Source organism: Mus musculus, chromosome 8, assembly GCF_000001635.26.
Source record: "Mus musculus strain C57BL/6J chromosome 8, GRCm38.p6 C57BL/6J".
Lineage (NCBI taxonomy): Eukaryota > Metazoa > Chordata > Mammalia > Rodentia > Muridae > Mus > Mus musculus.
The window spans coordinates 94,692,748-94,719,439 of NC_000074.6; the positions used below are offsets into that span (position 1 = coordinate 94,692,748).

General features: G+C 46.6%; 1 protein-coding gene and 2 non-coding genes across 3 annotated transcripts in view; 1 reads left to right on the top strand and 2 right to left on the bottom strand.

Annotated features, from left to right (window-relative positions):
• Positions 1-3,495, bottom strand: part of Pllp (plasma membrane proteolipid) — a 21,348-nt gene extending 17,853 nt beyond the window's left edge. The window contains exon 1 of the mRNA NM_026385.4: positions 3,289-3,495. Within this exon, the coding sequence (NP_080661.1) occupies positions 3,289-3,423 (135 nt within the window). The 5' untranslated portion in view covers positions 3,424-3,495. The remainder of the gene's footprint in view (positions 1-3,288) is intronic.
• A 7,388-nt stretch (positions 3,496-10,883) lies between these two features.
• On the top strand, positions 10,884-10,966 carry n-TLcag5. Its single transcript has one exon. It is a non-coding gene; the product is annotated as a tRNA-Leu (tRNA).
• A 290-nt stretch (positions 10,967-11,256) lies between these two features.
• n-TLcag4 lies at positions 11,257-11,339 on the bottom strand. The gene has a single exon. It is a non-coding gene; the product is annotated as a tRNA-Leu (tRNA).
• Between the last annotated feature and the right edge of the window lie 15,353 nt (positions 11,340-26,692).

The window sequence follows — 26,692 nt, forward strand, 5'->3', positions numbered from 1 at the left end:
GCCTCCCACTCACAGGAGCACTGGGGTTACAGGCCTTTGTGCCACTGTGACCTGCTAAAACCTTCTTCTAAAACCCCATCCATCTAGACAGACTCTTAAGAGCTCACCTCTTCCAAGAAGCCCTCCTCTAAAGTCTCGGCCGAGTCTCCCTTCCTGAAGAGGTCATCCTTCTCTTGTAAGGCCATCTAGGAACCCCAGAATCCCATATAAAGGCAGCAGGAAACATGGATGGAGCTAGACTTCAAACAGTCAGATTTGAGTGCAAATCCTACCTGTGGGCAGTAGCTTTGCTTGTCCTCCCCCCACCCCCAACCATGTGACTTTGCTCAAGTGTTTCTGTGCTTATCAGTAAGTCCCAGGTAAGATCATCCTTTGTCCCAAAGCTGGGGAGAGGATTGTGTTAAAAAGTAGCCAAAAATATGGGCACTTCAGCCGGGCAGTGCTGGTGAACACCTTCAATCCCAGCACTTGGAACACAGAGACAGGAGTATTTCTGGAGGCCAGCCTGGTCTGCAGAGCAAGTTTCAGAACAGGTAGGGCTACACAGGGAAATCCTATCTCAAAAACAAAAACAAAAAGAAAGAAAAGGAAAAGGTGGGTACTTCATCCCCCACGTTCTTCAAAGTTTTTCTAAACTCATTAGGATGTACCACGGGTCCCTGTCAGCCACACCGGCAGCACCTTCCATTCCCTTGCTTCACAAAGAACTGTAACATGAAGCAAAAGAATTGTCTCTAGGTCAAACTTGCCTGCCTGTTTAGACGATAGCTATGAAGATTCATGTTTCTTTTTTTGTTTATGTTACCAGGAAGCTCAGCCTTGAGCCAACATTTTAAACTTGCAGGTTTCCTGCTAGGCGATGTCTCTTTAAAAGTTCTCTCAAGTCAGGCTTTAGAAATACACTGACTCTTCTGTATTAACAATTAATAGCACCATCCAGTATCCTTTCTGGAGCTAGATGGGTATGGGCAGTTATGGAGTAGTAAAAGCCATCAGATGTCTGTAGATGTCAGGTTCTGTAGATGAACTACCATGCTAGATGAAGAGCAGTGCTTTGCTCCAGAAGTTTGGCCTTGCTTCTCATCCATCTTTCCATCGCTGCAGGGCCCTCTATACCCTAGTAGACAGAGCAACCTGGCCAGCAAAGACCTCCATCTCCTCAGCTACTGCCTCCTCCAAGCAGCCTTCCTTGATCCCCAGGGGCAGGCACTAGGCATGGAGCCTCTTCCACTTGCTCTGATGTGCCACACCCCACAATGTAAGAGCAAACCAACATAAAGAGTAGAGGCCGAGGAGGAGTCAGAAAACAGCTCCCCAGGAAGCCAAAGCTATGTTGAGAGACCCTGTCTTTCAAACAAACAAACCCCCCCTCAAAAAAACCAAAAAACCAAAAAACCCCACAAAACAAACAAACAAACAACAACTAAAACAAACAAACTAAACCCACCTAGTCAAAAGGTCTAGAACAACCAGCCTCCAGTGTGCTGTTGTGGCTTTCCAGCAAGTATGGTACCTGTCTGCCCACCCTCCCCCCTCGGCCCCAGTGGAGTAGTAGGTTGCCACAGAAACATCTTAGGAAGCAGCGGCTGGCATAGTCTCCAAGTGAGTTCTTTGGAACGAATCTAGGGAAGGAGGAAAAGAGTAAAAGGGATCTATCATTTCACACCCTGATGTCTTCATGCTCCAGAACCTACCAAGACCACCAACACAACCAGGACCCCAGTTCTGGCCCTAGATGCTTACGATGCTGGGCTCCTAGCCAGACCAGAAACGATGCTACAACTCCCGCTCAGCCTGTGCACTACAGTGTCTGCTGTCCCCACACCACTCCCTGCAAAGGCTTAGCTCAAAAACTACCCTTCTAGCCTCCCCGTAACTCCTTCCTAGACCTCTCTCCTCTCTGTCCCTTTCACAAACCGTTTAACTCCTCCCCCAGCCCAAAGCTGACTCTCAGGTGTGAGGTTCAAAGAGACCAGAAAAACCCCTGGAGTGGTGGTGTCAGAAAGTAATTACAACACTTGGGGAAGGTCTAGTCCAAGGCTAGCCTCCGCTACACAAGGAATTGGAAGCCAGCTGTGGCTAAGAGGGAATTCAAGACCAATCTGGGCTATATGCGACTCTTGTCTCAAAAAAACAGAAACAAATTGAATCAAACAAAATAAATAAAACAAACAAGGCAATCACCAAGAGCCCAACACTCCAGGGTCGGCAGTGTCTGCGCGGCAGAGTTAAATTGGTCCCAGAAGAGAGCCTCATGCTACCCTCCCTGATCTCATCAAAACCAAACAGTACCCAAAACCACTCCAGGAGAAGACATTAAAATGCAAATTTCTTGCTGCGCTTTTGGAGATTCAAAGAGCAGTTTCACATTTTTTCCGGGGTTGGGGCCCAAGAATCTGAATTTTAAACAAACCCAGGGAGGAGACGGAGGGGGAAGGGGGAAGGGGGAAGGGGGAAGGGCGAAGGCTCACCAAGGAAGATCAGAAATCTCGAAACCAAGATAGTATGTATGCCCTAGGTGGAGATGGCCCAGGAAAGCCTCCCGACTCCCCAGCCCGGCCTGGCAGCCTGGCTCGAGGTGCCCACTGGAGGGATGATGACAGAAACAGATGCATGCCCACCTGCGGTGCTACCCTATTCCTCTACCAGCGGACCTCTCAGTTAATGGAGACCGTTCCCTAGGGGCAGCCACAGGCCTCCAGACCCTCGCAGGAGGGGACTATGAAAAGACAGCTGACATCTCAGAATGCACCCAATGGGAACGGGCAACTCTAGGATCTTCAGCTGGGACCTGCACAGAGTACGGGGGATGGCAGACACGTGGTTTCTTGCCTCTGCGAATCTCCACAGCCCAAGGAAGGAGATTCGACCAGCAGACCCTGGGTAGGTGCCCTGGTGGGAGCGCGCGTGTCAGAGCCACTGATGTGGTGTTCTGCCCTGTCCAGGAGGGCTACAGAGCGGTCGCATTTAGTGGTTAAAGCCGGGTGAAGAGGAGGGCAGTGGACTTTGCCCGGCGGAGAAAGCCAGGGCACGGTCCCAGAGGGAAGGGGGAAGGGTAGAAGAGAAGGGACAGACTGGCGGACAGTTGTGCGCAGCTATCTCAGCTACGGTATCGCCACGGTAACCACCCGGGTAGGGTGTGTATGGTCCCCTCCACAAGAGTCATGCTGTGCTCGCAGGGATGTCACACGAGCGTCCCCAGGTGCAAGCTTCCCGGCGATCTTGGGAGTGAGCGTCCCGGGGGTCCCCGGAGAGTCCCCCATCCAGTCCCCGAGCTACCCGGCTCACCAGCTGCAGAAGCGCGAGCACCCCAAGAGCGGAGCGCACGAAGCCCAGATCCGGTCGCAGCGCAGACACAGAGGCTCCCACGCCCTGCGCGGGGCTGCTGGTCCTCGTGCTCACTTTCGACGGGAACTCCGCCATAGCGATCGCGAGCCTACGACGCTCTGGCCGCGCTCCCGGCGCTGCTCCGGGGCTGCGACTGCGGCTCCGGCTGCTGGCGCTGCTTGGGTACCCTAGACAGAACTCACAGGTGCGCGAAGCCCAGCCCCGCTCCGCCCGAGGCCCCGCCCCTTCTTGAGGCCCCGCCCCTTAACCCTGGGTTCGCCTGTTTGGATAGAGATTTTGAAGAAGTCCGTAGACCGATCTACAGACAGCCAGGCAGGAAAAAATAAATCCAGGTAGTGGCAACTGCTGCTGTGACTGAATCTAACAGGGCGAGGCAGAGTGACCAGGAGATTTTTAGATGGTTGTTTTAGGGTCTCTATTACGGTGGTAGAAAACCATGACCAAAAGCAAATTGGGGAAGAAAGGGTTTATTTGTCTTATGCTTCCATATCATTGCTCATCACTGAAGGAAATCAGGACAGGAACTCAAGCAGGGCAGAGACCTGGAGGCAGGAGCCGATGCAGAGGCCATGGAGGGGTGCTGCTTACTGGCTTGCTTCCCCTGGCTTGCTCAGCCTGCTTTCTTATAGAACCCAGGACCCAGGGATGGCACCGCTCACAATGGACTGGGCCCTCCTCCATCAATCACTGAGAAAATTCTCTACAGGGCTTGCCTAGAGCCCGATCTTATAGAGGCATTTTCTCAATCCAGGTTCCCTCCTCTTGGATTGCTATAGCTTGTATTAAGTTGACAGAAAAGGAAGGAGCACATTAGTCAAGGAAGACCTGTCAGAAGTGGTGACATTTGTGCAGAGGCCTGAATCTGTGAGTAGGAGGAAACCTTGGGAGGATTTAAGTGAGGAGCAAAGGCGCAGTGGCAGGACCAACCTAGGCAGTTGGGGAAATAGAAAGCAGGTCCCCAAAGGGACTGGAGCTGAGCACATGAGGGTGACACTGACCCCCAGTGGGTAAGGACCAGGTCACAGAAGCTGTGTAGGTGACTGTACTATCCTATGGCTCCTTGTGACAACTTATCACAAGCTCAAGGTCCTAACAAAAGTTTCTTCTCAGTGATGGAGGCTAGATATGCAAAGGCATCATCACGGAGACACAGTCATGGTGTCCTGAGCTCAGGCAACCTCTGGGGTACTTTTGCCCACTTTTTGTCTTGAGACAGGAGATTGCTCTGTAATCCAGACTGACTTCATGCTTTTGACATTCCTCGTACCTCAGGTCTTTGCAGGCTGGGATTACAGATGACCTGCCGGCAGGGGATTCTGGTACCCTACCTAGCTCTGCCTCTCCTCGTATCATCAACTCTCCTCTTACTATGCACAAGATATCTCTCTCTCTCTCTCTCTCTCTCTCTCTCTCTCTCTCTCTCTCTCTCTCTCTCTCTCATCTCTTTTGTAAGGATATGGTCATGACTATATTGCCCATCAGATAATACAGTTCAATATCCTCAAATCAGGAATTTTAAGTATTTATTCAATCACCCCATCACTAACATTCTGCAAAGATTCCTTCTTCTTTTTTTCTTTTGAAAGACAAAGTCTCATGTAACCCTGGAACTTTTTTTTTTTTTTTTTTTTTTTTTTTGGTTTTTCGAGACAGGGTTTCTCTGTATAGCCCTGGCTGTCCTAGAACTCAATCTGTAGACCAGGCTGGCCTCAAACTCAGAAATCCACCTGCTCTGCCTCCCAAGTGCTGGGATTAAAGGTGTGCGCCACCACGCCCGGCTGTAACCCCAGAACTTGATATATGTCTTACAATGGATTTCTGCCCTGCTTCTGCCTCCCAAGTGCAGAGACTATAAACACCAGTTTACGCTGTGCTGAGAACTGAGCCCAGGGCCTTGAACACACTAAACAAACACACTAGCACTGAGCCACATGCCCAAGGCTCTACACCCAGTGACCCTTTTATTTCTTAAAAGTTTGTCTGGAGGTTCTAGTGCCAGAGTACAGCTGCTCAGAAGCCCACAAGGGAAGGGTCTATCAGGGAGGGTGGCTCTTTTCCACTGAGGACGCAGCTCAGGAGGGGCATACACGAGCTCCGAGGGAGGAAGGGGACACCTGACCACCCAGCCGCATCAGCTAAATCTACCCTGGAGACCAATGGGATGGCAAATAACTCGTTCCCTTTGGCTTTTTTGAGACAGGAGGTTTTTGCAATGTTGCCTGGGTTGGCTTCAAGTCTGCTGCAGATTGGATGCTCTTGTCTCTGTCTCTCCAGCTCTGGGAGCTACCACACCTGGAGATTCCTCCTTTCCTTTCCTTTCTTTCTTTCTTTCTTTCTTTCTTTCTTTCTTTCTTTCTTTCTTTCTTTCTTCCTTCCTTCCTTCCTTCCTTCCTTCCTTCCTTCCTTCTTCCCTCCCTTCCTTCCTTCCTTCCTTCTTCCCTCCCTCCCTCCCTTCCTTCCTTCCTTTTCTTTCCTTCCTTCCTCCCTCCCTCCCTCCCTTCCTCCCTTCCTTTTAAGAAAGATCTAACACTGTAGCTAGCTTTGAACTCACTATATAGTTGAAAATGCCCTTGAACTCCTGATACTTCTGCCTCTAGCATCCAAGTAGTGGAATTGCAGGTGTATGGCATCATGCCTGGGTCTATTCTTTTTCCTTTTTCCTTTTTTTTTAATAGCTATTACATTTTATTTTATTTTATTTTATTTTTATTTTATTTTTATTTTTATTTTTTGAGACAAGGGTTCTCAGTGTAGTCCTGGCTGTCCTAGAACTTTCTCTGTAGACCAAACTGGTCTTAAACTCAAAGATCTGCCTCTGCGTCTAGGGAACTGGGATTAAAGGTGTGCACCACCACTGCCCAGCTATCCCTTTCCTTTATAAGATAACTCCACATATTTTTGGAGTATCACTGGATAGCCGTTATTTAGTCCTCCAAAATGACGTTTGCAGGGTTTTTAACTGGTTGGGTGGTGCAAGCCTGTGACCTGAGGACCAGGAGACCACTCTCACTTACCTGGTGGCAAACGGTCTCAAAAAACAAAGAACAAGACAGGAGGGTTTTAGGATCTTGGGACTTTGACAGAAGGGCTGGTTGATGCTGGTTTAACCCAGTGTACTTGGGGACAGCCCCCCCCCCCCACACACACACCTCTATGTCTCTCTGTCTCTGTTTCTTTCTCCTGAACACACACACATACCAAAAGCAGCTACTTTGCAAGTGAACAGTGCATTTCAGTAGCAGGAAAACTGTAACCCAGAGACCAAGCTCAGAACAAAGCTGGGGTGGGCCCGTAACTTTATTATGTATGACATAGAACAATCAGGAGACTGTTGGGGGGGGGGGGCAGATTCGGAAACAGTAGTGTGTTTTTGTTCTGCCGTTGGGTTGAATTCTGTCGTTTAGCTAATCCCACTCTCATTCCTTTCAAATGGCATCGCAGAGCCAGCCGAGCACTGGGGCAGCTGCCAGAACGTGTAGGAGGCGATCAGAGTGAGGCTAGAACCAGCTACCCACCAAGATCCACACAGATGAGGCCACGAAGAGCTCTGCATTGTCGGAATGCACAGCAGGGACAGACGGGCAGCTGTGAGTGGGGAATCGATTCGACAGCTCTTCCCAGGGATGGCCTCAGAGCACCTGTGGCCAGCCGCGCGTTCCCTGTTTAGTTCTGCACAGGTCTCTAGTCTGGTGAAAGCCCTACTCCGAGCCTGTCAGGATCGGAGGGCCACTAGGATTCTTCACAGAGCAGTTGGACATCAGTCCAGGAGCCAGGCCTAGTGGTATAAGGCCTGTATTCCCAACTGCTTGAAAGACACAGGCAGGAGAATTAACCTAAGTTCCAGGCCAGCCTTGCCTACATAGAAAAACCTTGTTTCCAAAATGTCAGCAGGGCCAGGAATAGCGACCCAAGCCTTTAACTCGAGCGCTCAGGAGGCAGAGGCAGGAAGCTCTCTGCCAGTCTGGTCTACATAGTGAGTTCCAGGACAGCCAGGGCTACAAAGAGAAAGAGTCAAAAAACACTCATAACAACAACAAAACCCTAATGAATTGGTTAATTAAAATAGATTATCTTTAAAAAACAAAAAACATCAAGACCTGGGAATAAGGCACTAACTATGCAGACATGAGGACTTGGATTCGAATTCTTTGCATCCAGGTCAAAAGCTGGGCCTGGCTATCAGTGACCATGACTTCAAAACTAGGGGATTAGAGAAGGCAGATCCCTAGAGGTCATTGGGCTGACCCAGAAATAAGTGGTTTGGGTTTTTTTTTAGATTTTATTTATTTATTTATTTATTTATTTATTTATTTATTTATTTATTTATTGTATGTGAGTACACTGTAGCTGTCTTCAGACACAACAGAAGAGGGCATCAGATCCCATTACAGATGGTTGTGAGCCACCATGTGGTTGCTGGGATTTGAACTCAGGACCTCTGGAAGAGCACTCAGTGCTCTTACCTGCTGAGTTATCTCTCCAGCCCCAGAAATGAGCTTTGGTTCATCGAGAGAGCCCGTCTCAAAACAACAAGGCAGAGATTAATAGAAGAGGAAGTAGGTGTTCTGCTCAGGCCTCCCCGCATGTCCCTATGGGCAGGGTCACCTGTACCCTCAACTGTCTGCCCCATACACCACCCACACTCAACAAAACCAAGAAGACAAACTAAGAGTGTTGAGAGATGGGTAATAACACTATTTTCATTAAGTTAGATTTTAGTTCTAAGAAACGTACATGACTCTTCCTATAGACTTCCAAGTTTCCTGCTAGCACATATACTGACAGTCTCACACTTGTGCTAGTGGTGTGGGGTTGACTCTTTCCAATTTAACTATTAATTATTAATTCATTCGTTCATGGTTTGTTGCCAGTCACAGCCCCCTCTGCAGACCCAGGTGTGCCCTTTAATAAATGGCTGTTAAGACTTGAATGAATTTTCTCAGATCTTTTTCTTTCTTTTTTTTTTTTTGTTGTTTGTTTTTTAATTTTCACTGGTGTAGCTGTGTAGAAATAAAGACACTTGTATGCATTTATTTTTTTTAAAACCTTTCATCTACTTTAACAAAAATGAGGTTAGTGTACATACTGAATTTTTTAAAATTATGAGCCACTTGGATGTAGTGCCTAAGGCAGCAAGACAGGCTTGCCCAGGTTCTTGGTATTAAAACAGCACCTCACACTCGCACATCAAATTGTTTCCCACTGAGCCACCTTCCCCCCCCCCCCCCCTCCATGGTGAAATTTGGAAACTTGGAGAGGAGCTTCACTCTCTTTGACTTGCTGCATGACAACCAACTCCTTGGGTAACTAACTAGTCCTTCGTCACCCTACCACAGGCTAACACTGACTTCCAGCCAGCCTCATGCTGGGGTGTTCTTTTCTTTTCTCTTCTCTTCTTTTCTTTTCTCTTCTTTTCTTTTTTCTTTTCCTCTTTTCTTCTCTTCTCTTTTTCCTTCCTTCCTTCCTTCCTTCCTTCCTTCCTTCCTTCCTTCCTTCCTTTCGTTCGTTTTTAAAGATAATGTCTCATGTAGCCCAGGCTAATCTTAAACTCACTCTGTAGTGGTGGAAAATCTTGAACTCCTAATTCTCCGTTCTTTACCTCTTAATGGCTGCGATTATGGGTTTTAAATTGAGAAACAGTTTACTTTGAGAAGTTACTTTTTGCTTGTTTTGGTGTTTCTGTGTGTCCCGTGTCGTCGTCCCCCCCCCCCCCGTCGTCCCCCCCCCCCCCCCCCGTTTCTCTGTGTGGTCTTGGCTGTCCAAGATCTAGCTCAGTAGACCAGGCTGGCCTTGAACTCTTGAACTCTGCCTCTGCTTCCCAAGTGCTGGGATTTTTGTTGGGAGACAAAGTTTTTTCATGTAGCCAGGACTTAAATATGCATTTACAAACAAAATAAAAGAAAGGAAGAAAGAAAGAAAGAAAGGTAGAAACAAAGGAAGGAAGAAAACGAAGGAAGGAAGGAAGGAAGGAAGGAAGGAAGGAAGGAAGGAAGGAAAGAGAGGAGGGGAGAGGGGAGGGGAGGAGAGGAGAGGAAGAGGAAGAGGAAGAGGAAGAGGAAGAGGAAGAGGAGAGGAGAAGAGAAGAGAAGAGAAGAGAAGAGAAGAGAAGAGAAGAGAAGAGAAGAGAAGAGAAGAGGAGACAATAATGTATCTGTAGGAGAAGGCTGTAGCTAGCTAGCTAGGTTGGTAGAGTACTTGCTTAGCATGAGTTCGGTCCTGGCTGGGTAACCCTAAGTGAATGGAGTTCAAAGACATCATCGACTACTTAACGATTCTGAGGCCATCCTGGGCTATGTGAGACCCTGTTCCAAAAAGAAAAACAAATTAAAAAAAAAAAGTCACACACACACACAACTCCAACACAACAATAGATTCAAAAAACAACAAAGCTCTACAAACACCAACAACAGAATATGTCTCACCACAAATTCAACTGGGAGGCAAAAGAATATGAAGTAGAAACTCTTGTTTACTGATGGTGGAAAATAGCAGGAAGTGGGGGGGTGGGTGGGGGCGGGGCTTGAAAAAATTAGGATTAAACTAGGCTCTGTGACTTACATGTCTGTATATAGTTGTAGCATTCAGAAGGCTGAGACAGGAGGATAGCAAGTTCCAGGATAATCTGAACGACATAGCAAGATTCTGGTCAAAAGCCATCAACCAACCAGCCACACAAACAAGCTTGGTACTTTGACAGCAGCAATAAAACACCTCTCTACTGGGCGACTGGCCAGCTTGGTCGTGAATGTCTCTGGTGACCGGGCTATCTACTCAGATGCCCCATTACGTTAACCCTCCAACGCCCTTACAAACCAACATCCTCCAGCCAGGGCTCAAGGACTGATGGCACCTTCAGGGCTTTGAAGGCAGACGACAGTTCTCTCCCTAAGATCTCCATTTTCTCTGAAGCCGATGGCTGTGCTCACAGCATCCCCTGCCGGCAGGCCATCTCCAGCCAGTCTGTCTTACTAAGACGCCTCGGGCATCCTGTGGCGCGGAGCCGGGGGTCGTCTAGAATTCAGTTAACTGTAGCTCGTCCTTGTATTTACATCTATAGTTCTTCTCTATAGAATGTGAGAGAAACAGGTTTTTGGCGACATTTCCAGTGAAAACAGCTACAGGTCCGTTTGAAAGAGGGGGAGTCTTGTTAACACTGTATGTGTTTCTTGTTGTTTATTTAGGGTTTTTAATTTATTTTTAAAAAATATTTTATTTTATTTGAGATCGAGCCTAACTCCATAGCAAAGGCTGGTCTGGAACTCGAGGCGATTTTTCTGCTTTAGATTACTGCGTGCTAGAATTACAGATGAAGCTCGCCACGCCCTGCTACTAACCGGTGATTTTTAAACCCTGGGTAGACTGGACTGTAGACATTGCATTGCACAAAGCAGGAGAAACGCTGGCTGTAGATGCCAAGCAAGCATGTGTCTGTGCGACCGGGGTGATGGTGGGGTAGGGTAGTGGTGGTGGCGTGGCAGCGGTGGTGTTACAGAGTGCCAATAACTAAAATGAACATGAAAAGGACCAACTCTCATGTCAGGATGGCCGAGCGGTCTAAGGCGCTGCGTTCAGGTCGCAGTCTCCCCTGGAGGCGTGGGTTCGAATCCCACTTCTGACAGAATTCCTGTTTTTTTTTTTCCCCCTCCAGTAATTCTCTCTAAAAATTAAAAGCAAATTTGAAAACTAGACCTGCGCTTGAGACACCAGAGTGGGAATAATCATTCTCTCCCTCCCCCGCTCCTGGAATTCTTTTTACAGTTTCAAATCAAAGAAATAGGTAGTAAGAAGATAGTTTTAAAAAGTATACAATAGCATTTAAAACGACGAAGAGGAGTATATTATGAAGAGTCGATAATTATTACCTAATTCACTTTATGTATAAATTGAATTATGAAGAAAAGAGCAACTTGTCAGAAGTGGGATTCGAACCCACGCCTCCAGGGGAGACTGCGACCTGAACGCAGCGCCTTAGACCGCTCGGCCATCCTGACAACTGGAAACAGAGCGCCTAGTCAGTCCTCTTTGTAAGCCTCTCAATGTGCGCATGCGTAATGAAGTAGCTTCTGGGATTTTTTGCACTGGGCGGAGCAAGCACCCTATGTAATACTACGAATGACCGGCAGGTGGCACTCGCCACTCGCTAGAAAACTCAGAAGGCGCCAGACCTGCAGTTTCTTTTAAATGAATGCAGAAACTGTGCCCTTCATCCTTGTTTCCTGCGGATCTGCCAGCATCCTTGCTTTTTTTTTTTTTTTTTTTTTTTGCATCCCCACCTTCGTGTCTTTATGGTACGTGGCAATCAGGTCCGTATATTCGCGGCAGCTAACGGTGCTTAGCCTTTGCTACCCTGACCCGGTTGACGTCATAAAATCCTGGTCCCCTTGCCTAAAGGTGATCAAAACCTCAGCGACCCATTTGCAGGGTTACTGGTTTGTTTCAGACTCTAGCTTAGATGAATCCCGCAGCGACACGGTCTGATCCGGGTTTTGGCCGTGTCTTCAGTGCCCACACAGTGCCTGACACACAATAGTATGCAGGTCAGATGCCCCCTATCCCCGCGCCGTCTCGCTTTCAGTTATTTCGTGACTCATCGCTCCTCTCCGCCCCTTGCCTTTTTCTGTTCCTTCTCGCCCCCTTCTCAAACCTCAGACTTGCTCACGGAAACAGAAAACCTCAGCCCAAAAGAAGCTGTTCCTCATGTTATTTCCAAAGGTATAAATAAGGATGGCATACCGTGCCCACAATAATAACGATGGTAAATAAAAACAAACAAAAAAATAACGACTAAGAGCCATACGTGCTTTTAATCTCATCACTCAGGAGGCAGAAGCAGGTTGATCTCTGTGTGAGTTCTAGTCTACATAGTGAATTCCAGGCTAAATCCTGTGTCAAACCAAAAATGATTAAGAATGGTTAGAAAATACATTGATGGGAGAGAAAAACAATAAAGAATGGCTAGAGGTTTTACAGACATTGGTACAAAAGGCTTGATAAGGTTTCAGTGAGTTCAAAAGGATATAGGCAAACAAAATCAGTGTTGATGGGGAGAGGAGGAACATTTGATGAGAGACCCAGTAAATGCGAAGGTTCTCAGGCAGAGAGAACTGTGCTCTTGGTAGGAAAGGTGGCATGTCAAAGTCAGCAAGACACTGAGATTAGAGTGAAGGAGGCTTAAGTTTGCATCGTTACACCAGGCTGGGTGTTAGAGAAAGGACTTTAGCTTTACCTTGTCTGTAGTGTATCACCAGAGTGTCTTAAGCGGGATTGGGGCAGGTCCTGGTGGCCCCTTAGAAGGAGCCCTTTAATTGTTCATGGAGAAATAGGTGGGAGTCAGAGAGTCTGGGGAGGTGAGCCAGGCTGGAAGATGGCAGGTCTAGCAAACCGAGAGAGCACAGGCTGTGTTCTAGTTGTAGAGCAGACAGGCCCTACCACCGGACTGTAGAAGATGTCAATAGAGAGAGGCAGGAAGTCACAGAGACCTTGGAGGGGCCAGAGTTCTCATTTCCATTAGGAGACAGGGGCTTCCAGGCAGATGTTGAAGTTGTTCCTTCAATCATAGTTGCTCAAGGTCCTCCTGGGTGTGGGGGGCCCAGCACATTTGGATCACCTCATCTTTAGTAACCCCAGCATTCCTGGGCACAGACCAGACAGAGAAAGGCATGTCTGGAACACAGATTAGCCTGCTGCAGCTGCCGGGACAGAGGGGCCTCGCTGGCCAGGGTCGGCCACTTCCTCTGCCACCCCTGGTACGTGTTTTAGGTGACTGCTTTCTGGCCCAGAGGAGGCTTCTCAGTGCCTCATTCCAACCTGGACTGCCCAAGCCAAAATTACCTTCTTTCCTTAAATCAGAAGCCTGAAGAGCCACACCAGCCACAGGGAGAGCTTCGCCTCTGCCTCCTGGCTTAGGCCATTGCCCAGCTTGGAGGAAAGTCCCGGGGCTGACCCGGAAAGCCCATCAGAGCAGGGGAAGTCCCTGTGTGGCTCTTGACGTACTGAGCTCTGGTCAGTACCTGGTGATTATCCAGCCAAGGGCCCGGAGAGGTGGACTCCTTGCATTTCCATGACACCAGCTTTTGATGCACTGTTGTCCAGAGGAAAGGGTGGCAGGAAACAGAGTTTTAGCAAATGCCACCATGGACGTCACCATCCTAACAGCACCACAATGATATGTATATTTACACTTATTTGACAGATGCAGAGAATGGAGCTTAGAGAGGCAAGTAACTCACTGATAGTCAGGCAGCTAATAAATGGATTTGATTCATCTGCATCAAAGCTCCCTCCTGGGAGGTGGGGTTGGGGCTGGAGAGATGTCTCAGTGGTGAAGAGCGCTTTCTGTTATTCTAGAGTATCTGAATTTGGTACCCAACACCCACATCTGCAGCTCCAGGAGATGCCACACCCTCTTCTGACCTCCAAGGGCCCCAACGTGTGCATATGTATAATTAAGAGAAAAATAAAAAGGCTTCCTCAGGAATGCTGTGGCCTACTGCCAAGCTAGATGTTCTCTTAGGCAGTCTCTTCTCGGTCTTAACTGCTGAGCCATCTCTCCAGCCCCTCCACTTCAGTAATTAACATGGAGATGGCAAAACAGATTTTCTTTAGCGTAACAATACTAGCTTAATTTTTTTTATTTTTACAGAGATCTGATTCTGTAAATTATACTGGTCCCCGAATCACAGCAATTCTCCTGCCTCAGCCCCCAGTTGTGTTGGGATTACATGAAGGAACCACTAGGCCTGACTCCCAAGGGAGAGCCTTGGGTCTTTACCCGCTAAACCCTATGATGCCTCGGCCTCACCCAGGGTCTCTTCCCACTGAGAAGAAACTCTGAAGGATGAGAGCTTGCTGAGTCATGGCCAGGTTGGACCTGGGAGGGCTATTTTTAGAACTGTTTTCATTATTGGAGGCGACTGAAAGAATAGGGAGGTTTTTCCCAGCATGGCTGTCCCAGTGGCCTGGCCAAGCTTTTGTACTCAGGGTCTGCTTTCTTTGGCTGACAGAAGAGGTCAGAAGCCATCAGGCACCAGAGCTAAACCTGTGCCAAGACCCTATTCTGGCATCTCGGTCACTGCATGGAAGCAAGCCGGACACCCCGAGGGACAGGAGGTCTGATAATGAAGTGGACTAGGCAGGCAGAGGTCTTTAAGACAGGAGGCAAGATCTATCCGAGACCTCCAAGGTCACCCTGCCCCTCCTCCCCACTGTGGCCCAGTTTTTTCACTTAGAATCGGGTCACATGGACAGAAATGTTTCCATGTGACCAGAATGGTTTCAAAGCCAGGAGTTTACTTTCAAGTTCTGTGGAATGCTAAATGTGCCCTGAAATCCTTTGATCACCCTCAGAAGAGAGGCTCCCAGAAAGATATGCTCAGGAACAGCGGAGGCTCTTGTTTGCTACTCTGCAAAGCAGGGCCGTGGGGCCATGTGGGCTGGACACCCCTAGGTTCACACCTACCTCTGCTGTTTGCTAGTTCTGTGATCTTAGAGGGAGGTGACTCGGCCTCAGGTTGCCCACCTTCAAGAAGTAGGTTCTATAATCGAATCTGTGGATAAGTAAGGACAAGCTGGACACTGGACAGCCTGGCACACAGAGGATGCTGGCCACAAGTGGGGGGGAGGGTCATCAAAGCATGCAAGGCTGCATTTCTCCACCTGGGGAACACCGTGGGGCAGGTCCTGACTGCCAACCTTGCAAAGAGGTTTCCTATAGTCCCACCAATCCAACCCCAGGCTGTCCTGCCTGCCTCATCAGAGGCAACCCAAAACATGTCTAGCTTCCCTCCCATCTTCTCATTCCCAAACCCTTCCAGCACTTTCCTTCCTTTTCCCTTATCCATCTTCTTCTCTTCCCCAGACAGAAGAATCTCACTATTTAGCCAAGACTGGCTACAATTGCACAACCCTCTTACCTCAGCCTCTCGAGCCTTAGGCACGTACCACCATACTCCCTCTTCTCTGATTTCTCATACACAAAGTCTGTTTGCTCCTCAGGGCCTGTGGAGAGCCATCCTTCCCCAGACCACACAGGACAGGTTCTGAAATCCATCTTTCCCATGCTAGCTCAAATGTGTCTTCATCGCATCCGGGCTAATGTGGTTCCACTCTCTTTGCAGTCACTGTCCAGTCTCCTTGACTCAGATTTAATTTATCTGTTCATTATGTTTCTTTCCCACTAGGCTCAGCTATGGGAAGGCAGGGACCTCACCATGGTCTCTCCATCAGGAAGTGCTGGTCTAGAAGTTTGGTAAGTAAGGACAAATAAGTTTGGGATGAATAAATGGGTGGATGATGGATGGATGGGTTGATGGATGGACAGATGGGTGGGTGGATGGATAGATGGATGGATGGATGGATGGATGAATGGATGGATGGGTTGATGGATGGACAGATGGGTGGGTGGATGGATAGATGGATGGATGGATGGATGGATGGATGGATGAATGGATGGATGGGTTGATGGATGGACAGATGGGTGGGTGGATGGATAGATGGATGGATGGATGGATGGATGGATGGATGAATGGATGGATGGGTTGATGGATGGACAGATGGGTGGGTGGATGGATAGATGGATGGATGAATGAATGGATGGATGGATGATGGATGGATGGACAGATGGGTGGGTGGATGGATGGATGAATGGATGAGTGGATGAATACATGTGTGGATAGAAAATTGGATGGGTCAAGCTCAGGAAGCTGGGGGCCCTCTGCTGAGACATCCTGATGCATTCCTTCCCTGAGACCCTTTATTCCTGAGCCCTGTTACCCAACCTTCCCCATCGGCACACCGTCCTTCTCTTAGGTCCTCCCTTGCACATAGGCTGTGATTATTTGTTTTTGTTAGCATATACAGCGCTAATTGTTGTCAAAGTTAGGGTGTTTATTGCTGCAATGAAACAGTATGACCAAAAGCAAGCTAGGGAGGAAGGGGTTCATTTGACTTACACTAACATATTGTTTATCCTCAAAGGGAGTCAGGGCAGGAACTCAAACAGGGCGGGGACCTGGAGGCAGGAACTGATGCAGAGGCCATAGGAAGTTGTCTGCTCCTCATGGCTTGCTCAGCCTGCTTTCTTATAGAACCCAGGGCCACCAGCACAGTTCCTGACTACAGTCAGACCAAGCCTCTCTAATGCTGCTTAAAAAACAAAACAAAACAAAACAAAACAAAACAAAACAAAACAAAACAAAACAAAACAAAAAACTAACAGGCATGGGTGGCAGAGATATGGTAGCAGGGAGTGGGAAACTCTTTCCCATGCAGTATAGCAGTATTTACTCTGTTCAGATGGTTTTATCCCAGTAAACAAATGCCACGGTGAATACCTAGGTGTTCCAGTCTTAAACATGTCCCCATGCCCCTTGCTAGAGTACTTCACGCAGTTCACTGTTTTCTGTGTTACTACTGGGTGGGGGGAGTTGTTGCCTCTACGGCTAGAGACCAAAGTGCCCACAGTGCAGATGGCCAAATGCTCACTGCACTGAGAACTGGGTCCCTGTGTTCCTGCTCCAGGATTGCATCTCAGGACTGGAATCTCCGAAGCTAATGCCTGGCTGTTGAGGAAGAGGTCTCCTTTCCCTCATGGCTCGGTCACAGTTTGCTCATTCTGCTTTCTTACAGAACCAAAGAATACTCGCCCGGAGGTAACCACACCCACAATGGGCTGGGACCTCTTCCATCACTCACTAGTTAAGAAAATGCCCAACTGGTAGATCTTATGGAGGTGGAGGCATTTTCTTAATTGAGTTTCCCTCCTTTCAAATAACTCTAGCTTGCATCATAAAACTAGCCAATATGCTAGTTGTATCTAATTGAAAATGTCTGTAGAATCAGGGCATGAACCTCCTCTGGGAAACTGGGGGTTCTGGGAAGGTATGCACTTTCTGTGTGTATCATGAGGCCCTAGGCAGACAGCTGCTTCCCAGCCTTTCAGGGTCATCTCTAGACCTAACAAGTTTGAATCCAGTATCACCGACTTTCTGAGGCCCAAATCCATCTTAGCATGATTTCTGAGGAGAGACGGGAGTAGAGGGGGGTTGGGAGTAGGGGGTGGCATGGCTCTGGGAGGGAAAAAGAGCAGGAACCGGTAGCACAAACCCTTTCCCATAGGCTCCAGGGTTACAATGCCTCCTCCTTAACCCACCATTAAACAGGAGTCCCTGGGCTGGTACTCAGGGTGGGACTTGATCCTGCGTGTGTTGGGGGTTGGTCAAAGAGCTGAATAGGTAGAAGGAGACCCATCCCCACAACCTCAACAGTCAGGCGTTAGCAGGGGAGAGTCTAGTCCCAAAATTGCAATCCCAGGGCAGGAAAACAGGTACCCAGTTCCCAGCTGCAAACACACGTGGAAGAGTCTGAATTGGAAGTGCTTTAGTCTGCTCAGTATCGAACATTCCTAAGATGCCTACAAGGTCCCAGGGAGACGAGGGAAGTCCCAGCCACTTCTGCCATGTGGAGGGTGGCTGTGGTGGGGACATCTGTAGCCAGTGTTTCACAGAAGCAGCCACATGCGTAATAAACAGCCTGGCACGTTCAGGTCAGAGAACGCGGCTGGGGGCCAGGGAAGGCTTCTGTTAATGAACCACTAATGAGCCATTTTTAAGCTGGATGTAGTAATTCATATTTGTGAGCCTTGCTACTCAGAGGGTGAGGTGGAGGGATTGCTCTAGCTCAGGAGTCCAAAATGAGTCTGGGAAATCTAGCAAGACTCTCATTAATATATATTAATGTTTTATATATATATATATATGCATATATACACATGTATATGCATATACATATACACACACATATATGTATATGTGTGTGTAATGTATATATTATGTAATGTATATAATATATAATGTATATATTAGCCTGGTGGATCATACTTGTAATCTCAGTATTAAGGATGCTTGAGGCAGGGGAAAACCACATGTTGGAGATTTGCCTGACCAATATACATATTATACTATATTATACTATGATATAACAAGTCCTTTCTTAAAGAGACAAAACCAACAACAAAAGAAGATGAAAAACTGCATTTATATTTTGGAATTACCCACCATCTTTCTCAGGATAGCTGTGGGGATATTTGAGGTCCTGGGAACAGAAAACCAGAATCACTGTGGCTGCAGCCAAGGTATGAGGCTCTCTGCTGGCAGGACTTGAGGCTGGGCAGGCTCTGGTGAGTTCGTTTGGGCTATCCCCGCCTGGCATGGATAAGGCAAGCATGCTGCTGCCAGAAACCCCTCGGGCTTGGACACCAGCCTGGAGCCAGGAGCCCAGCCAGCAATGGGAGAGGATTGTTACCTGCAGAAGTGGCTGTGAAAAGCTAGGGAGATGGGAACTTGGCCCCTACAGCCAGTTTTCCTTTCCCCCTTTCCATTTAAGGGCATGTTATTCTTCCTCCCAGTGAACTGCCCAAAGCCACCAGCTTCTGTGTCATTTCCTTCCCTCTAGGAGGGAGGCCGAAGGCTTTTGCTTTCCTTTTTAGACCTTCACCGCAGTGAGACTCAAATTTCCCTTTTCTTCTCTCTCTCCCTCTCCCTCTCTCTTTAATTCTCCCTCTTTCTGATTTAAAAATATTTTAAATTATGTGCATGTGTGCATATGAACATGAGTGCAGGCTGCCCAGGAGGCCAGAGGTGTAGGCTTTCCTTGCTGGAGTTACAGGCAGATGTGAGCCACCTGGTTATGGGTGCTTGGAAGTAGACTAGGATCCTCTGCAAGGCAGTACCTGTTCTTGACTGCTGAGCCATCCTCCGGCCCTCTTACCTCCCTCTTTCCCTCCTCCCCCTATGGATTTTTTTTTGGGGGGGGGGAGGACGAGATTGGTAATATCTTACTGTGTAGCTTGGTATAGAACTCACTATGTAGACCAGGCTGGATTCACAGGGGTCATATCTTTTTCTCTTTCTAGATACAGCATCTCACTTTGTAGCCCAGGCTAGCCTAGAACTCATAATCCTCCTGTCTCTATGGCCCAAGTACTGAAATTATAGGTGTGTTCCACTATGCCCAGCAAAGTTTGGATTTTGTAAACTTCCATGTCTCTTTTCCCTCTTTCTGTCTATTTTTTTCCCCTTTATGGCCAGAGAAGGATTCAGGGAGGACCAGCGGTAAAGGAGTGAACATCAGTGTGTTAAAAGGAAACTCCAACCATCATTAAATATATATCATTATTTAAATACCAAATGACGTCTCTCAATGTGGTTGTACTTTTCATGCCATATATATTCATTTATATATGACACACACATGTGTCTGCATGTGCACATGTGTCTTGGCTACTATTCTATTGCTGTGAAAAGGCACCATGACCAAGGCCAGCTCTCATTTTTTTTTAAGATTTATTTATTTATTTTATATATATGCTGACTTCAGACACACCAGAAGAGGGCATTATATCCCATTACAGATGTTTGTGAGCCACCATGGGGTTGCTGGGAATTGAACTTCGGACCTCTGGAAGAGCAGTCAGTGCTCTTGACCACTGACCCATCTCTCCAGCCCAAGGCATCTCTTATAAAAGAAAGCATTTAACTGGGGGCTTGTAGGACCATCATGGAGGGAAGCAGACAGGTGTGGCACTGGAGCAGTAACTGAGAGAGTAACTGATCCGTAAGCATCAGGAGAAAGGGGGGAGAGGGGGAGAGGTGGAGGGGGAGAGGGGGAGAGGGGGAGGGGGAGAGAGAGAGAAGAGAGAAGAGAGAACCTGGTGTGAGTGTTTAAAACCTCAAAGCCCATCCTCAGTGACACCCCTCTCCAACTAGGACACACCTAGCCACAGCTCACCAACTGAGGACCAGGCATTCAAACATATGAGCCTATGGGACCATTGCCACCCAAACAGCCATATATACTTAAATAATTCTAACAATATCTTTGCCATGTAAATCTCCCACCAAAGTTGTAGTCTCCTGTCTCTGTTTAAATCATTCATAATAACCTGGAATGTGGACCTGAGAGAGATTTAAGGATGACAGAATATGTGAAGCATAAACCTAAGGCCTATGTAAGATGGCAAAACTTTCTGTTTCAGGCTGGCTCCCTTCTGTGCGTTAGTCAGAACCTATAGCACACTATTATTAAGGAGGTTTTTCCTTTGTTAACCCCTAAGTGTGCAGAAGATTCCTCACTGGATGGTATATTAACTCTAGAACACTTCCATCTCATAGGTCTGGTAGATAAAGCTTTCCTCCTCAGGCTTGGGGGTACCTTTACCCACTGGTTACCTTCCTGGCCCTAGACACTTTATGCAATAGAAAACTTCTAAGGTCTGTGCTAAGCATTTCTTATATATTGCTGTCTCAAAGCAAGGCTGAGAGACAGAGAACATCTGGATCATTTTTTAAATTTTATTTTAGTTTTAAGTTATTTATTTGTATGTGTATGTGCACATTGCATGGGTGCCAAGGAGACAAGAAAAGCTTAGAGCCCCTGGAAATAGTCTCAGGTGGTTGTGAGCTTTCCAGACTCCAGACCTCTGGAAGAAGGGGCAGCCATCTTAACTGTTGAGCTATCTCTCCTGCCACAAATCTGGACCATTTTTCAAACCAGGAAACTGAAGCTTGGAGTCTTGTTTTGTATTGTTTTTTTTTTTTTCAATTTTTTATTAGATATTGTCTTCATTTACATTTCAAATACTATCCTGAAAGTCCCCTATACTCCTCCCCCCATTTGTATTGTTTTTAAAGTTCCCCTAGATCTCACAGTTAGATAGTACTAGAAGTAGCAATCACAGCAAGTTGGTCCTGCTTGCTCAGACTAGGCATTCTCTTAGACCTTGATATTAGGTCTGATCTTGGGCAGCTTCGTGTTCCTGTGTGCATCTTGATCAGAGAGGCTCAGCCCAGACACATAGCTGCTGGGGCTGAGTGCAAAGTAGAAGATGCGTTAGGTTTGGGGGGGATCCTTAACTCGTGCCAGATGCCTAGTGCATAGTGAAGAATGAAGCAGCTGCAGTGTGTCCCCAAGATACTCAGGACTTTTTATCCATGCAGTGGACTTGAAGCCAAAAGAAAGCTTGAGGGGGCACCTAAATGAACTGGCTTCCCCTGCCTAGTCATTCCCTTTGAGTTGAATTTAAAATGGCCAATCTCAGGGGATGGCAAATGTGTCTGCAGCATGGGCAGAGCTCTGATGACCTCCCTCCTGGTACCCTTTCCCATTTCCTCAAGGCAATAGATATCCCAAATCCTATCTGCAGATTCGATAGTTGTCTTCACGCCTCCACAATTGACCACCCCATAAATAAAACTTTCTGATTTGCAACACTTGGTCAGTGGTTGGTACACCATGCAGCAAGCAGTGCAGAGCCAGATGTGGTGATGGTGTGAGCCGACAGTTGCCCTAGACCGTGGGTTCCCCAAGTACTGAGCAGCAGTTGCATGTCTTTTATGCTTCGCTTGCTCATTTTCAAAGCATCCCACCAGGAGAAGTTCTTCCATCTTACAAATGAGGAAGAAACCGTGGCCGAGAGAAGTCAGGTGTGACAGCGTGAATCTGAAGCTTTGGGGCTCCAGCCTGTTGACCTGTCTCCCAATCTTAAGAATCTGTGACTGACAGGGTAAATATACAAACACCATGTTGGCTCCTCTCAGCTGGGCAGTTATTAGATCGCTCAATTCAAGCCTGGGCAGGAAAAGTGGCATTTGAATACTAGCCTTTTATTACCCACAGCAGGGAAGTGACTCAAACATTGCTGTGGGACAGACTTGGGATCCTGGAAACTCCCAACGATCCAAAAAGCAGCTCTCAAGTCTCTGGGCACAGAGCCATCAGCTAAAGGATAGTCCCAGGTGATTCCCCTGTGGGCAAAGAAGGGGCTTCTAACCACAAGGGTTGTGTTGGCTAATATTGATGGTCAATTTGACAGAATTCAATCATCTTGGGAATAAATCTCTCGGTAAGTCTATGAAGGAGTTTATGCATTACATTAATTGAAGCAGGAAAACCCATCTCAGATATAGATGGCACTGTACCATGCCTGAAGAAAAAGGAGGCAAGCCTGGCACCAGGAGCCCTCCCTCTGCTTCCTGGCCTGGGAAACAGAAACAAAACCCCTGCCTTTTCTATTAGATGGCTAAATAGAACAAAGGAAGTTCCATCTTTAATGGGTAAATAGGTTGGAGAGTCAGCCCTGGTCTCAGGCCTGGGGTTACTCTTCCTGAGATCCACCCTATAAGTTTACTCTTCCCAGTAGGGGCCTGCCAATTCTGAATTGGCTTCTGGGTTTAAAGGGCCAGGTCCTAACAGGAACTGGTAAAAGACACCATCTGAGGGGGGTAAAAATCCCTCTTCCAGTTAGTATTTGCTCAAGATCAAAGCATTTGCTCAGAGTTGTATCCTGCTCTGGAAAAATACACTTTGCTTATCAACTGTGCCACTTTTAAGTTAGCAGATTATGGCAAAAAGAGTGTGAAGCCAGCTCTGACCAGCCAGAGTGAGGGACAGGACCTCTTTGCATTAGGAATAAAAACCCACCAGGACTCCTGGTATATGGGCTTGCTGCTTTCACTGCATCTGTGCACCCTTCTACAGAGGTGCCACGATGCTTTGCTGGGGTGCTTTGGATTAATGGCCGTTTCATGGCCATGTTCCTAAGATTACCCACCCTCAGACCCATTTTAAACACTGACTATGGATTCAGCGTTACCTCATACTCTCAAATCTGGGATGATGACTTGAACCCTCAAACAATAAGTTCAGATAAACCCTCCCTTCCTTAACTTGCTTTTGTTAGGTATTTTGCTACACCTACAAGACAAGCAACAAGGACCAAGCTGAGAAAAAAGCCTCACTTCTGGAGCCCTAGCAAAGGAGAAGCTGAGGCAAGAGGCCAGCATTTACCCAAAGCCCTGCCGATGGCCAGTCAGAGGTGGCAAGCCCCAGCCTGGCACCCTGAGTTCACTTGGCACTGGTTTTAACATGTTGGAGGCTAAGGCTGCGAGGTGGACGTGGCCCACAGCCTGCCTGGAAATACTCCTAGCCCCATGGGGAGTGAAGTCAAATTGGAGGAATACCAAGCACCCTGGGATTCTGCCTGGAGTGTGTGCTTTCTTTGGGGATACAGCAGGAAATGCTCTTGGATTGGGTCAAGAAAGAAGTGTTTTGCTTGGAAGAGAAGGTAGGACAACATTGGAACAGAAAACAAGAATAAGATGCAAGGCTCAGTGGCAGGGATTTTGCCCAGAGTCTGTGAGAGGCAGTAGAATGTCTGGTGGGAGAGCATTGCTGTTGCAAACATAGGGTTTGAATCCTGGCTTCATGTCTCAGGACTGTGGACCTTTGCAAGCACGCCAACAGCCTGGCCATTCCTTCTCTGTGAAATAGAGAGAAGATTGGTTCTCGCCATTAAAGGCTTTCAGGTGAAATACAATGAATCTAAATAACAGGTGTGGAGCGAGGTGAGCATGTGGTCATTTGGCCTGCCATATACACACAACACAGCTGGGCTCAGGAGGACGGTCCTGTGGCCACAACTGGGTCTGGACTCTTGATTCATGTACTGCTGTAGTTGGCTCCAAACAACCTTCTCCCCAACCTCAGCCAGTGTGAAAGACTCCAAAGAGTGAGGAGATGGAAGGTTTAAGGGGAGCTAATAGATGTTCTGAGGAATTCCAGTGACAAGGACAGAGTCATTCTCCTAGGAGGGAGAACATGGGTGCGGGGTGAGGCGCTACTACACATGGAGCAGAGTGATCCTTCTTGCCCTACAGAACCACCCATGCCCTACAGAGACCTCCATACCCTACAAACCTCCCATATATTACAGAGCCCCCATACCCTCCAGAGTCCCTCCCATGCCTTACAGAGGGGCCCCATCCCCTACAGAGGCTTCCCCATACCATACAGAGGCCCTCCATTCCCTACAAGGCTTCAAAAGGACAGGACAGTTGGAGAAGGAGGCACAGATTTATGACCCAGGAAGAATTCTGCTGGAGCCTCCAAGGAAGCAACAGGAAATGCTCTGACATGGCTGGGGTGGAATGAGGATTTGCGGGTAGCCATAAACACACATAAATAATAATGATAAAATGACTGGAAATACAATTTTAATTCTGGGAACTGAGGCTGAAGAAAAAAATCTGGACAGAAAATTTCTTACAAGTTACTGTTTTTAGAGAGAAGAATTCTAAAATATAAATTGTTTATTTAAAATCATATTTATTGCAAATGTAAGATAAAAGTTCATTAAGTCTTATGTTGGCTATTTACATTTTGATAATGATCTTCTTCTAACATAGATTCTAGAAAGATATTAAGTTTTTATTCCTTAAAAATTGTTTTGTTAAGTCATGCAATGGTGGCACATGCCTTTAATCCCAGCACTTGGGAGGCAGAGGCAGGTGGATTTCTGAGTTCGAGGCCAGCCTGGTCTACAGAGTGAGTTCCAGGACAGCCAGGGCTATACAGAGAAACCCTGTCTCAAAAAAAAAAATCGTTTTTTTATGCAAAGGAAAAAGACCAAGCAACATGTAAAGGCAGATCTATTAGAATAACAACTGACTTTACAATGGAGATGCTAATAGCCAAAAGGGTCTACATCGATTCTCTACAAGCTCTAAAAGACCACAGATTTCAAACCAGGCTACTATACCCAGCAAAATTATTAATCACATTAGAGGAAGAAAAAGATTCCATAATAAGACCAAATTTAAGCAGCCTACAAGTAAGCTCTACAAAGAAAATTTCAACCTGAAGAGGTTAACCACATCCAAGAAAACACAAGAAATAAATAATAGCAGACCAGCAAATCAAAAGATGGGGTCAAAGAATCCACACCATAAGAACAAATAACAGGAATCAATAAACACTGCCCATTGAGAACTCTCAACATTAATAGTCTCAATTCTCCCAATAATAAGACACGGACTAACAGATTAGATGCAAAAAACAGGATCCATCTTTATGCTGCATCCAAGAAACACACCTCAGCATCAAGGTTAGAGGTCAATTTAGGGTAAAAGAATGGAAGAAGATGTTCTAAGCAAATAGACAAAAGAGGGAAAATGGACTTTAAACCAAAACTAACCAAAAGAGACAGAGAAGGGTACTGCATACCCATCAAAGGAAAAATCCACCAAGAGGACATTGCAATTCTTAACATCTATACACCAAACACAAGAACATCCAAATCCATAAAAGAAACACTATTACACCTGAGATCACAAATTGACCCTCACACAGCGATAGTGGGAGATGTCTATACCCCGCTTTCACCAATAGCCAGGTCATCCAGACAAAAACTAAATAGAGAAATGCTGGAGCTAAAAGAAATCATAAACCAAATGGAACTAACAGTATTTATAGAACATTTCCCCCATACACAAAAGAATATACCTCTTCTCAGCAGCTCATACAACTTTCTCCAATATTGACCACATACTTGGACACAGATCAAGATTCAACAGATACAAAAAAAATTAAAATAATACCCTGAGTGTTATCTGATCACTAGATAAGCAAGATATCAATAGCAACAGAAAAAGTTTACAACCTCATGAAGACTCAATTCATTACTGAATAAAAAGATGGGTTGATGCAGAAATTAGTAATAAGTTTTTAAAAATTTAGAATTGAATGTAAGTGAAAATACAACCTATCCAAACCCATGAGACACAATGAAGGCAATTCTACAAAGCAAGCTCATGAAAAAAAAATTAGAAAGAAGCCAGACAGTGGTGGCACACACCTATAATTTCAGCATTTGGGAGGCAGAAGCTGGTGGATCTCTGAGGACAGGAGGACTCCAGGACAGCCAGGGCTACATAGAGAAACCTTGTTTCAAAAAAAAAAAAATTCTCATATTAGTAACTTAACAGCACACCAGAAATCTCTAGAATAATAACAACAACAACAACAAAACAACAACAAAAAGAGTAGATGGCAAGAAATAATCAAACTTAGGGCTGAAATAAAAAAAATAGAAAAAATATTCAATGAATCTGTAAAACAAAGAGTTGTTTCTTTGAGAAAATCAGTAGGATTGACAAACCCTTTGCCAAATTAACTGTAAGACAGATTTTTATACCTGCTTAGGATAATTGATTACATGGTTTTCTAAGCACTTCTACATTCCATAAGTTCTTAGTAAGTTTAAAGCAATAGTTCATGTCATAGATCAATAAGGCTTAAGGAGTTACAGTCTTTCCATTAACATGAGTACCTGACTAAACATTTATTACCTTGAACTAGCTCTACAAATTTGTTATAAGTTTAAAGCTATAGTTTTTATGTCACAGGCCAACATGGTTTTGTCAAGAGACAAATCTCTTGTGTCTTATCATTCCGAAGTCTCGTATCGATAAAACAGTCAATCATTTTTCTGCCCTTGCTCCTCCAATAAACT